The 12,500-nt window shown below is 35.2% G+C and overlaps 1 protein-coding gene and 1 long non-coding RNA gene across 8 annotated transcripts in view; one reads left to right on the top strand and one right to left on the bottom strand.

Annotated features, from left to right (window-relative positions):
- LOC125664655 (cholecystokinin receptor-like) overlaps positions 1-8,780 on the top strand; it is a 21,197-nt gene extending 12,417 nt beyond the window's left edge. For 6 of the 7 annotated variants that reach the window (XM_056154446.1, XM_056154451.1, XM_056154442.1 and 3 more), the window contains one exon: positions 4,542-8,780. In XM_056154446.1, the coding sequence (XP_056010421.1) occupies positions 4,542-5,759 (1,218 nt within the window). In that variant the 3' untranslated portion in view covers positions 5,760-8,780. Of the gene's footprint in view, positions 1-168; positions 1,174-4,541 lie in introns of those variants that run through there. The other variant, XM_056154439.1, reaches the window with a different exon arrangement.
- Positions 3,439-4,652, bottom strand: LOC125664722 (uncharacterized). Its single transcript, XR_007366054.2, has 3 exons — positions 4,484-4,652; positions 4,153-4,205; positions 3,439-3,680 (listed from the first exon to the last, which is right to left on the bottom strand). It is a non-coding gene; the product is annotated as an uncharacterized LOC125664722 (long non-coding RNA).
- Positions 8,781-12,500: the final 3,720 nt, after the last annotated feature.

Genomic DNA, 12,500 nt, shown 5'->3' with positions numbered 1-12,500 from the left:
TGTTCTATATATATATATATATATATATATATATATATATATATATATATATATATATCCAACGATGACTAAGTACACATGATCAACATCTAATTAATTACACTTAGCGCTTTCGCCGTGTAGTTCGGCTCTTCAGAGTGTAACAAGTTTCAAGTTTTACAAAAAGAGTACAATGTACTTGTTATGACATTGCATGACAATGACAAAATACTTTCAGCATATGGACTACCAGATAAAATAGTAGCACTTGTCAAAGCGTTCTATAACAACTATGAATGCTTTTTTATCCACAACGGAGAACAATCTGATTGGTTTAATGTACATACTGGAGTGAGGCAAGGCTGTATTATATCTCCTCTTCTCTTTATCACGGCTATAGATTGGTGCATGAGATTTACCCTCGGAAATGAAAATACTGGAATAAGATGGACAATTCAATAATTTCTCGAAGACCTTGATTTTGCCGATGATGTCTGTCTCATCTCAAGCAACAAACAACAAATGCAAAGAAAGACAACACGACTAGAAACAACTGCACAGTCTATTGGTTTGGACATAAATGCAAAGAAGACAAAAGTATTGGCGATAAATAATACCTGTAATACACCGATAAGAATCCAGGATCATGACATCGAAGAAATAGACAACTTCACATACTTAGGTGCCATCATAAGTAAGGACAATGGAACATCTAAAGACATAACATCGAGAATTAGCAAGGCAAGATCAGCTTTTTGTCAGTTAAGACCTTTGTGGAGATCAGGAAAAGTTTCCCTTAAAACTAAAGTAAAGATCTATAGCAGTAATGTCAAGTCCATATTACTTTATGGAGCAGAGTGCTGGAAACTTGTTCAGAGCGACCTTAAGAAGCTGTCATCCTTCCATAACACCTGCCTTAGGAGAATCTGCAAAATCTATTGGTCGAAAAAGATCTCTAATAAAGACCTATGGAGTAAAACATCTCAAAAGAGCATTCATTTAGAAATTAAACAACGCAGATAGAGGTGGCTAGGGCACGCCATGAGAATGAACAAAGTATGCCCAGCAAATGTCGCTCTCAGATGGACTCCTGAAGGGAAAAGAACGAGGGGAAGACCAAAAGAAACCTGGCGAAGAATGATAGATGGAGAGTTGAAAGAGATGGGACTAACCTGGAAAGAAGCAGAAAAGAAGGTAAGGGACAGACAAGTGTGGCGGGAGCTGATTTCAGCCTTATGTGCAGACGTGCACGAAGAGGATTAAGTAAGTAAGTAATATTGGTCGAATTCGCCATTTCATAATTACAGAAGCGTGTAAGGCTCTTGTTAATGCACTAGTTACATCTAAACTTGATTATGCGAACTATTTTCTGTTTGGAATGAGCAAGACCACATTGGACTGCTTAAATAAGGTACAGAACACCACAGCCAGGCTTGTGTCGAGGACAACGACACGGGATCATATTTCCCTAGTCTTAGCGCAGCTGTATCGGCTTCCAGTGCAGTATCGTCCACAATACAAAATCTTGGTGTTTACCTTCTGCGTGCTACAAGAACTCATTGATGTGCATTCCCCATCTCGACCACTAAGATATGAAACATCACTGAGACTCAATGTACCAAAATTCGTACAAAGTCTTTTGGAGAACGCACGTTTAGTTGGACTGGAACCAGTTTATGGAATGACCTTCCGCAACGTGTTAAAGTTGCCAAAAACATAAACATTAACGTGCTTTTTTTTAAACTGTTAAAACCCAACTTTTTAAAAATTGCTTTCCCTGATTTTTAAGCTTCTTACACAGTACAAATTTATGTCAATGACCATTTTAATGCACATTTCTAAATCTTCGTAATGTATTTTGTTGATTTCTAATACTTTTCATAGTGCTCGACATAATTTCAATCTAATTAAAACCAGATCCTAGGATACGCTCACAATCGCTATAATAGGATCTGACATAACCCCATTGGGGGTCATGTCCACATGACCTTTTGCTTGTAATATTCATGAGAATTATCAGCCAGTCAGATTGCGCCATACAGACAATGATGGCTATTCAGGCGGTTCCCGGCAATTCGTAAACAAATTGCAGTAATCGCTTTCCCACGAAGTTTATTGCACACTATAAAATTGTTGTTCTCACATAAGGAATTCTAAACTTTCGCAATAATGCCGAATCTATTCCGTTCATACTAACAACAAAACGTACGATATAAAATACACCCAAATCAAATTAATTGTGAATTCTGATTTATGTATGAATAGGGATGGGTACGATTTGAATAGTTTTCAAGATGGTTTTCTTAATTAACGCGAGGAATATAACGCCAGTCGATGTAAACGGTGCATTGTGACGTCACCTCTAACTGTGATGTGTTTTCTTTCAAACCAAACAATCGCAGCTATTTTCCTTGAATTGTAAACACCGACGATTTCAAAGCCGACGCGCTGATTGGCTGACATAAAGTTCATCTGAACATGACCCCTAATCGGGTTATGTCAGATCTACTTACGCAGAGTATACGGCGCGGATCTAAGAAGTCTGATTTTAATTAGATTGGACATAATTTCCCCCCAAAACAAAAACCTTAGCTATTGATCTTACTTAAAATATTTCATTTTGGTAATTTTACAGATAACAGAAATTTAAAGACCCACCTATGTCGTCTTGCTTTTAATGTGTGATCGGTGATTCCGTTTGTATGTGTATTTATTACTTTTTCCCTAGAACTTTTATGCCGATAGTGTTTTCGCTTTTAACTTAACATTTTAGAGTACTTTTTATATACTATGCATAGTGTCCTACCAAAAAAGCTTTAACTATCCATCTTAATAATAATGTTTTATTTTGATAATTTTATAGATGTAAGATTTTATGTCATACTGTCATTTAATTTCATTTAATTGTGTTTTTATTGTTGCATTCCTCACCGCTATCCTTGTAAATCGCCTTAGAGTAATTTGTTTTATATAAGGCGCTATATAAATTTTATTTATTATATAAGGTCTTATGTCATACTGTCATCTTATTTCATTTAATTGTGTTTTATTGTTTTTTCCTCTTTTTATCCTTGCCTTTGAGTAATTTATTTTACATAAAGAGCTAAATAAATTTCATCATTATTATTAAAAAAAAAAACGAAAGAAAAGTGTCAGATATGTGAGCGCTTAAGGGGTTCCAGCATGCTTTTTTGATTATTTTTAATTCGAAGGAGGGTAGGGGGCATTTCCTCGCCTAAGACACTAAATTATCGCATTGAACTAAATAGTAAAATGTCTGAATATTTTGCAGACTATTGTGTATTTAATTGGAAATTAAAAACGTCACTTGCCACAACTTTCTCTTCTCCATTTCTCCATTTCGTACATGTACATTCAAATCATCAAATGTTTTAAAGAGTTGAGCATGACACACCCTAGGGCGCTACCACTTAAACATGCCCGTCCATACCACTCCAGACCATAGAAAGCAGGAATAAGAAAGAAAAGAGGACTGGTTTAATCTAGCAAGTTCACACCCTCCTCTTCGTCCTTCGATGTAGATGACCATAGCTTCATCTTTGCTAATTTCTGCGTTGAGTTTTATGGGTTCTAAGATGGCTGACAAGTCCAATCCTCGCATGGAACGTCCTTCCACATTCTGGACAAGACGGTCTGGATGGTGCTGCTCCCGATGCTATATGGTTTTAAGAGTTGCTATTCTGTTTTGAAAAATATATCAACCAAATTAATTTGTATTAGTCTCTGCTACTTGAACTGAAATACACGTATATAGGAGTATAAGTATTGGATAAAACAGAAATTGTACAATCGTGCAGATTTAGGTGGGTTTTTTAAATTAAATTAACCTTCCACAACTTTTCCAAACCTTTTCAAAATTTTAATCGACATGAATTTTTTCAACTTGACAGGTTCAAGTAATAAATGTATAATATGTTTGGATCAATGAAGCAAGTATTGAACTATTATATATAGGATCTACCATGGTTTGTGGCTGGATATAATTATTATCCAACGAGTTGTGTACACGTGTTTTCTATCTCCGAGCCTTATAGAAAACACACAACTCGTTGGATGATAATCATATCCAGCCACAAAATATGAGAGATTTTTTATATATTTTATCCTAACAGACTTTTTCATAATACTGACCCAGTATTCTGTTTTGTTTACCTCAATCCGAACTACATCCGTAACGTTAACATTACGTCGCTACAATTAGTTCCCTGGGAAATATAAATAAAATGAATATTGACTGTCAAAATTTATTTAATTCATAAAAGACCATTTTTAAAGGAGAAAAGCATTTACATTTTAGAACATTTTACATGTTGAAATTGTGTTGACTTTATAATTCAACTTGATTCAAGATAGGTTACTGAAAATTTCAAAGAAAATATTTAAAATTTAACGCTTCATCATGAAAATTCAACAGGATATCTTGAAATTTCAGGTTATCCCGATGATATAATGATAAGTATTGCTATTTTATAGAATACTGTACTTTTTTCATCGTATAGCTGAATATGATGACAGTAAACTCCTTTAAAATCTATTTTCAGATGAACTTCAGTGAAATGGATAACAATGAGGGTTGGAGTCGCAGTAATTCAAATATCTCCAGGGATCTACAGAACTGGAATGCGTACATGTCATCGGTATATCTCCCAACAACTGTGTTGGTGACGATATGCTTTTCAGTGGGTCTGATCGCTAACTCCACAGTACTTCTTGTTTTTGTAGTACGCCTACGTAACTCCCGCGACGACCGTTATTTTATTCCTTATCTATCAGCTGTTGATTTACTCGGTCTTTCTCTCAATGTTATTGGGATATGGATGGAATATTTCCATAGTGTACGCGAAAGCAGTGAATCTCACCATGCGTGCAAATTGCTGTGGTACTTCTGCTCTGCTATTGGGTGTTTGTCTGCATTCATTCTGATTGGTATTGCAATTCAGAGGTATGTGAAAGTATGCAGGCCTTACAAAAAGGAAATGACACTGAAATACAGACGTTTATTTCTTATTGCGGCTCTCTTGATTTCGGTAACCGTCGCCTTTCCTTTCATACCATTTTACGACCTCGTTCCAACATACAGTTCTAAATTCAATGCAACAGGTTATATATGCAAACAAGACCAAACTCGGTGGGAAAATAATGGACCTGTCGTGTACAGCATAACTATTTCCTCTCTCATCTTCATTAATATTTCATGTCTGGTGATTCTGTATAGCTTAATCGGAAGAACAATTTATCAGCAAACGAGGCTGAAAAAGAAAAGACGATCAAGTGCCAAGAGGAGGGTGGATCTGCTAGCAAAAGAATCGAACATGGATTCAGAATACCCAACCATTTTGAACGACCACATTCATAATGATGACGTATCGGAATACTGCGAATGGACATTAGACAAACGTCTCGACGATATGTCGTCTGCAGCCGATGCCAAAATTAGCCAAAATGAGAAATCAAAAACAGTATCATTAAGGCAATATTACCAAACTCTCAACAAAAGGGTAGACAGGTTTACGTGCATGTTTCTTGCAATCACTGTCGTTGCTATGGTAAGCTACATCCCCAAAGCCGCTATACTTATCGTTGAGTCGTTAGATAACGCTTTTTGGGATGATTTAACCGATACTGAAAGGAGTTTTGCAGTGTTGATCTACAGATTTCATGTTCTCCACCATGCAAGCAACGCTTTCATTTATGGTTATTTTGACACAAGGTTTCGATCTGAAATACGAAACACGTTAAGGGTGATAATACGGAGATAACGCAATACAAACAACTGAGGAAATATTTTAAAAGGTTTCTATTGAAAATGTAATACAAACAGCTACATGTAGGGGAAGATATAAAGAGGTTTTTTTCAAGACTGTAGTTCTGATGATCGGAATACTGGAACATCACCGAGGAATGCCAAATACTAGAATAAAAGTTCTAATTCTTCGAAATATTGGTGAAACTGATCTAACACTACCTATTTCAAAATAGTTACCATCTTTTTGTTTCTTTCTGAAGTCGGCAGTCCAAGAACGATACAAGATGGTTAACAAAGTAGGGAACTTCGAGGGGAGGGGGCATCGTTAACTATGGGGAACAGTGTGTTTCATGGATTTTCTATTTTAAAAATATCCGAGATGAGTGTATTTGGGGGATTATTCCATCGTACCTGTCGTAATCAATGCAAAATCGTTAAAAATATCTGCTTTATCTATCCCAAATATGATCAGTATCTTAAAATGACACTTAAAATTTTAATATCTGATGATTTAATTCATTCATTTTGGCAATTCAGAAGAATCGTTTTGTGAATGTAAGAGTTCCATCTTACTATCGTTTAGAGAATGTGAAGGTTCTATCCTACTATCATTTAGTGAATGTGAAGGTTCCATACTAGTAATATATAGCGAATGTGAGAATTCCATCCTATTAAATGTGGGGGTTCCATCCTAGTTTTATTTAGTGAATCGAAATATAGGGCTCACGGCGAGTGTAACCGGTCGAAAGGGAATGCTTACTCCTCCTATACACCTGATCCCACCTCTCCTATGTTCGTGGGTTCGTGCTTGGCCTACTCTGAATTTTGTATTGTTTGTAGCAGTTATAAGATTTATCACTGTTCGTTATCTTCACCTTTCTTTTATAAAATGTGATGGTTCGATACTAATGTCATTTAGTGAATGTTAGGGTTCCATCCTAATGTGTGTGTTGGTTTAATGCTAGTGAATGTGAAGGCTTTATCCTAGTGAGTGTGGAGGATCTATCCTAGTGAATATGAGGGTTTTATTCTAGTGAATGTGAGGGTTTTATCCTAGTAAATGTGAGGGTTTTATCCTAGTGAATGTGAGGGTTTTATCCTAGTGAATATGAGGGTTTTATTCTAGTAAATGTGAGGGTTTTATCCTAGTGAATGTGAGGGTTTTATCCTAGTGAATATGAGGGTTTTATTCTAGTAAATGTGAGGGTTTTATCCTAGTAAATGTGAGGGTTTTATCCTAGTGAATTTAATGGCTTTATCCTAGTCAATGTGAGGGTTTTATCCTAGTCAATGTGAGGGTTTTATCATAGTGAATGGGAGGGTTTTATCCTAGTCAATGTGATGGTTTTATCCTAGTGAATATGAGGGTTTTATCCTAGTGAATTCGATGGTTTTATCCTAGTGAATGTGAGGGTTTTATCCTAGTGAGTGTGATGGCTTTCTCCTAATGATTTTATCCCAGTGAATGTGAGGGTTTTATTCTAGTGAATGTCGGGGTTTTATCCTAGTGAATGTGAGGGTTTTATTCTAGTGAATGTCGGGGTTTTATCCTAGTGAATGTGAGGGTTTTATCCTAGTGAATGTGAGGGTTTTATCCTAGTGAGTGTGAGAGTTTTATTCTAGTAAGTGTGACGATTTTATCCTAGTGAATGTGAGGGTTTTATCCTAGTGAATGTGAGGGTTTTATCCCAGTGAATGTGAGGACTCTATTCTAGTGAGTGTGGGTTTTTTTATCCTAGTAAGTGTGAGGATTTTATCCTAGTGAATGTGAGGGTTTTATCCTAGTGGGTGTGATAGTTTTATACTAGTAAGTGTGAGGATTTTATCCCAGTGAATGTGAGGGTTTTATCCTAGTGAATGTGAGGGTTTTATCCCAGTGAATGTGAGGACTCTATTCTAGTGAGTGTGGGGTTTTTATCCTAGTGAGTTTGAGGGTTTTGTAATGGTCATAAAAGGTTTTCATCTGGTCATCCATTAATGTAATCCCATATAAGGGTTATCTCTGGTCACCCAATGATGTAAATATCATATAAGGGTTTCCTTTGGTCACCCAATGATGTAAGTGTCATATAAGAGTTACCTCTGGTCAACCAATGATGTAAATGTCATGTAAGGTTACCTCTGGTCAACCAATGATGTAAATGTCATATAAGGGTTACCTCTGGTCACCCGTTGATGAAAATGCCATATAAGGATTAATTACCTCTGGTCACCCAATGATGTAAATGTCGTATAAGGATTATCTCTGGTCGCCTATTGATGTAATGGTCATACAAGGGTTACTTCTGGTCACCTATTGATATAAATGTCATATAAGGGTTTCCCCTGGTCCCCAATTGATGTAAATGTCATATAAGGGTTACCTCTGGTAACTCATTGATGTAGTGGTCATATACCCATGGACTCTGGTCACCTATTGATGTAATGGTCATGCAAGGGTTACATCTGGTCACCATTGAAAAAATTGATAGAAAGGTGTCCTGAGGTAACCGACATCTCAGTGTATGGATGACCTTCGATCACCCTTGTTTATAATTCTACTTCTATTTGAAATACATAGCCAAGTAACAGGTAGAGTGACCACATGACCAAGCTCCTGCTAAGTCCGAAATTCATACTTCCTGTTATCTCTTATACACATCTTACACACACGCCTTAAATATGTCATATTTTCTATTCACAACAAATCTAATGAACAATTACAAAGTCAAACCATAACATAATTTAGACAATTTACCCATGGACCATCTGAAGATAAATGTGGACAGCACTTACTTAGGTTTGGTGAAAATATGCCCAGTAGATAAGAAAATTTACAAACAGACAAATAATCAAAAAAGCTCACCTTATTCTTTAGCTCAGGTGAGCTAAACATTTCACCTTGACACTGTTGTAGCATCATGAGATATAATCAACCGTAACATAATTTTCATGTCTGAAATCAATAGGTGACCAGAGGTCACCCTCTATGTGCAACATTATCTTACAATTCTCTGTAAACAAATTACAAATAAATAAAAGGACGATATTCCAAGTTCAATTTCACTGCATTGTATTTATTATATAAGGTAGGTTTATATCCCATTCTCGTATTTGGGGAAATCTGGGGGATGCAGATAACAGTGAATTATCATTTTCAAAATTAGGCTATTTTTTGCTAAACAATTATGACATGTAAATGATCAATAATGACTTGCTCAATATTCATTTTCCTTTACTAGTGTGCAATATACAGAGTCTGCATTGTACTTTCACATTTATGTTGGACTATTTCTTTGCGTAGTAAACTGTGTAGAAAATAGGGTGACCTGGGGTCATACTGAAATGTGGTGACCCTGGGTCCTACTTGAGGGTACGAATTATCCTTCTGCTACATGTTTATGTGGCAGGAATTCAAAGCTTTTTTCTGCAAAACATGCCATACCTTTTTCAGTTTCCTCTTTGGGTTACAAACTTACAACATCAGTAAACAGAGGTAAGATAATTGATATCACAGTAAACTCATCATGAAACTCTGAAATGCTTTGCGGCTAATTGGTCCAGAAGTCACCATATGAAAAGGATAAATTTAGACCTGTGGTAACCTATACATCTTGTGCAATTATGGAAAATGGTCCCCAAAATATAGAGATTGCTTATACCTCTTTGTCAGTTGAGTCTTCTAGACTGGGTTTCTGTAAAACAATCAATGATATCGTGAGACTGTATGTGATGCATGTAGGTCATAGTTTTCAAAGTCAAAGCTTTCTTTTAAGCAATTCATGCCATACCTTTTTCAGTTCTCCCTTTGGGACACAAACTTAAAACATCAGTAAACAGAGTCAGTAACATTTTATGTTACAAATATAGCATGAAACTCATATACCTAGAGGCTTATGGGGCCCAGAGGTCATCCAATAATAATCAAAGAGGACACCTATTTGTTATGCATTAATGGGACCAGAAAATATAAAGAATGCCTATACCTCTTTGTCAGTTGAGTCTCTTTAACACTGGTTTTTATCTATAAAATAAACAATCAATGATAGCATGAGACTGTTGTAATACATGTACAAGTATGTCATACTTTTATAAAGGAAGTCAAAACTCTTTTATGAAGAACATGCCATACCTTCGCTAGCTTTCTCTTTGGATAACAATCCTACAATATCATTAAATAGAGTCAGAATAATTAACATAAAAGAGGGCATATGTACATAAAACTTTCAAATGCTTAGAAACTAATGAAGAAAGATTTTAACCAATGACAAGCATAAATGGGGACCTAATGTAACCTACCAGTATACCTGATGCAATAATGGAAAATAACTTGCTACCATTACCATTTTGTACAACCCCGCATTTGGGGGTGTAGAATAGTGACCTTAGGGGGTACGGATTTCGAAGCGTGTTTTACTAGATATGTTGACATATTTATCTTGGTTACAGCTATAGAGATAAAAATAGTCTTATATTAACATACGACGGATCACAGTGTTGTCCCCGGTCACTCTTGCTCGTTTCCCACCTTGCAGTTTGTGCTAGAAATAAGTGAACACTTCAACAATATTCGGCAACCACAAGTAAGGATGCAAATTTGATCGATATTTTGGTGAAATTTTCAATTAATTCTGCCACTCCACCTAAATAACTAATACGCATGGTTTCTGCACATAACGCTGTAGCAGATACTTCTATGATTTCCGAAATTTCACGTCAAATAAACGATGAAAACTTCAATTTTAGTGTGTGCCACTAGGGGGTACTGGTTTCAGTGGAGGTAGGGGGCAATGAACCAATCTCTAAGTTATTGATTATTAAGGAAATATAAATTATTTCCAAAAATACACATGGATCACAGCAATGAATTTATTCAGACGTTATGTTTTCTTTTTACGTTCTTTTAAATTATCACACTTAAAAGTTTCTTATACAAAAACGCTATTTGGTATTAATGTAAAATGAATAATGTTATTTAAAATTTGATTGCGAAAATTCAACATATATAAAATATACTTATCTATTATCTAATGTGCATAATTCAGTTGTTGATTGTCTTTAATATCAAAGTACTGAAAGTACTGAGAATCGCTAGGCTTGGCTTGTAATGATGCTGTATGGATATACAAGTTATGATAGCACCGGTACTATTAACATATCAAAACAAAATGTTCAATAATTTGCTGCAATTGCTAAGTAAAGGAAAGAATAAATATTGGGAGTTTGGAAAAATGAAAATGTTTTATAGTACATGTAATCCATATTGTTGTTCGACTTAGTTCGATCATTATTGTAAAAATGATTTATAATGTAATTGGACAGTTAAATTAATGAAATGACCGCATTTTGGAGTGATATACATATTATGCATAAAACGTTTGCTGGAATAAATTACAAACTCGTTTTGATATGTGAAAAGTCCACCTTTTTATTAAATGACATCTAAGAAGAAGAATATTTGGTTATTCCTTAACATAATGTTACGACACAATACCACTCAGAGATACATTAAAAACCATTAACCCAAAGGAATTTTCATTCCTCTAATAAAATGTTAGAAATATGTCTCATCCTTTCGTCTCGATCAAATGTAATTGTATTTCTCGACAATCATATGACTCGTTCACACGAAGAATTTAATTCGCATTAAACGTAAGTTAATGCGAATTAAATCTGAACCGCGTTCACACGGAGATTTTAATGCGCATTAAGTTTACTTCGAATTAAAATTGACGTCGCGATAATTTACTTCGCATTAGCTCCGTGTGAACGCTAAGCGAAGCTAATTCGAATTAAATGTAGACGCATGCGTAATGGCAAATTTGGGTCACATGCATCATACCCGTGGTCAGCTATATATATCAATGCTAGTTTTGTGCGGAAAAACTAATCAAAATGATAGTAATCACTAAAATACATGTACAAAGAGCATGTCATTAGATAATGCCAGACGTAAATATGTGCTCTGCATAGGCATACTGAGTAATACAATATGGAAAGAATTGCTTTTAACTACGACAAAAATGTTTCGATGATTTTCTCTTTTACATTTTAACAAATATGCCGCTTGATCATTGTTGAATTTCTTTATATCATATGATGTCGTATATAGTAGACTTACAGTGTATAATACCAAACTCCCCGTCGAATACATCCCGTTTGCAATTAAAAAGGCCGTTAAAAGTAAACAAATGTATGTATTGTCACCTACGAATAGACCTCTCCTATGTGACGCAGTACAATATACCGATTTGTATATTGTGAGTCCGCGATTATCACGAAGGTAAATAACACTAAAGAAGTAGTTCGTAGTTAAAAGTTTAAAGATATTGACATTAAGAGCATTAATCGGCCCGTCCGCGAAGCAAGGCTCTAAAGGTAACACGTATGTAAAATAAAAATTGAGAAAATCAGCAAATGAATAGAGATAATCTCTACATACATTCACTGAAAATTTTGTGATCCATATGGGCGCCGCCATATTGCTTTGTTCATTAGTTGCTTCTAGATTTATTCGTGTTTTAATTTTGAATGCCAAAAATATAAGACTGACGTGTAATTTGTAATTCAAACACTCAATTTGTTAAAAATGAATGGTATGATTAAAATTATTGTTACAGGTTTTATCCAATCATCAAATAGTGATACAGTAATACGACTAAATAGATGAACGAGTTCATGAGTATCTTTAAATAAGAATATACGATATACTTACAGTTTCTTTTTTACCATTTTGAATTTATTGGTTAATTTTGCTTACTTTTAACGGCCTTTT

The sequence above is a fragment of the Ostrea edulis genome, chromosome 1, assembly GCF_947568905.1.
Source record: "Ostrea edulis chromosome 1, xbOstEdul1.1, whole genome shotgun sequence".
Lineage (NCBI taxonomy): Eukaryota > Metazoa > Mollusca > Bivalvia > Ostreida > Ostreidae > Ostrea > Ostrea edulis.
Note: the sequence above shows the minus strand (reverse complement) of the source record. Positions and strands in the feature narration are given on the sequence as shown.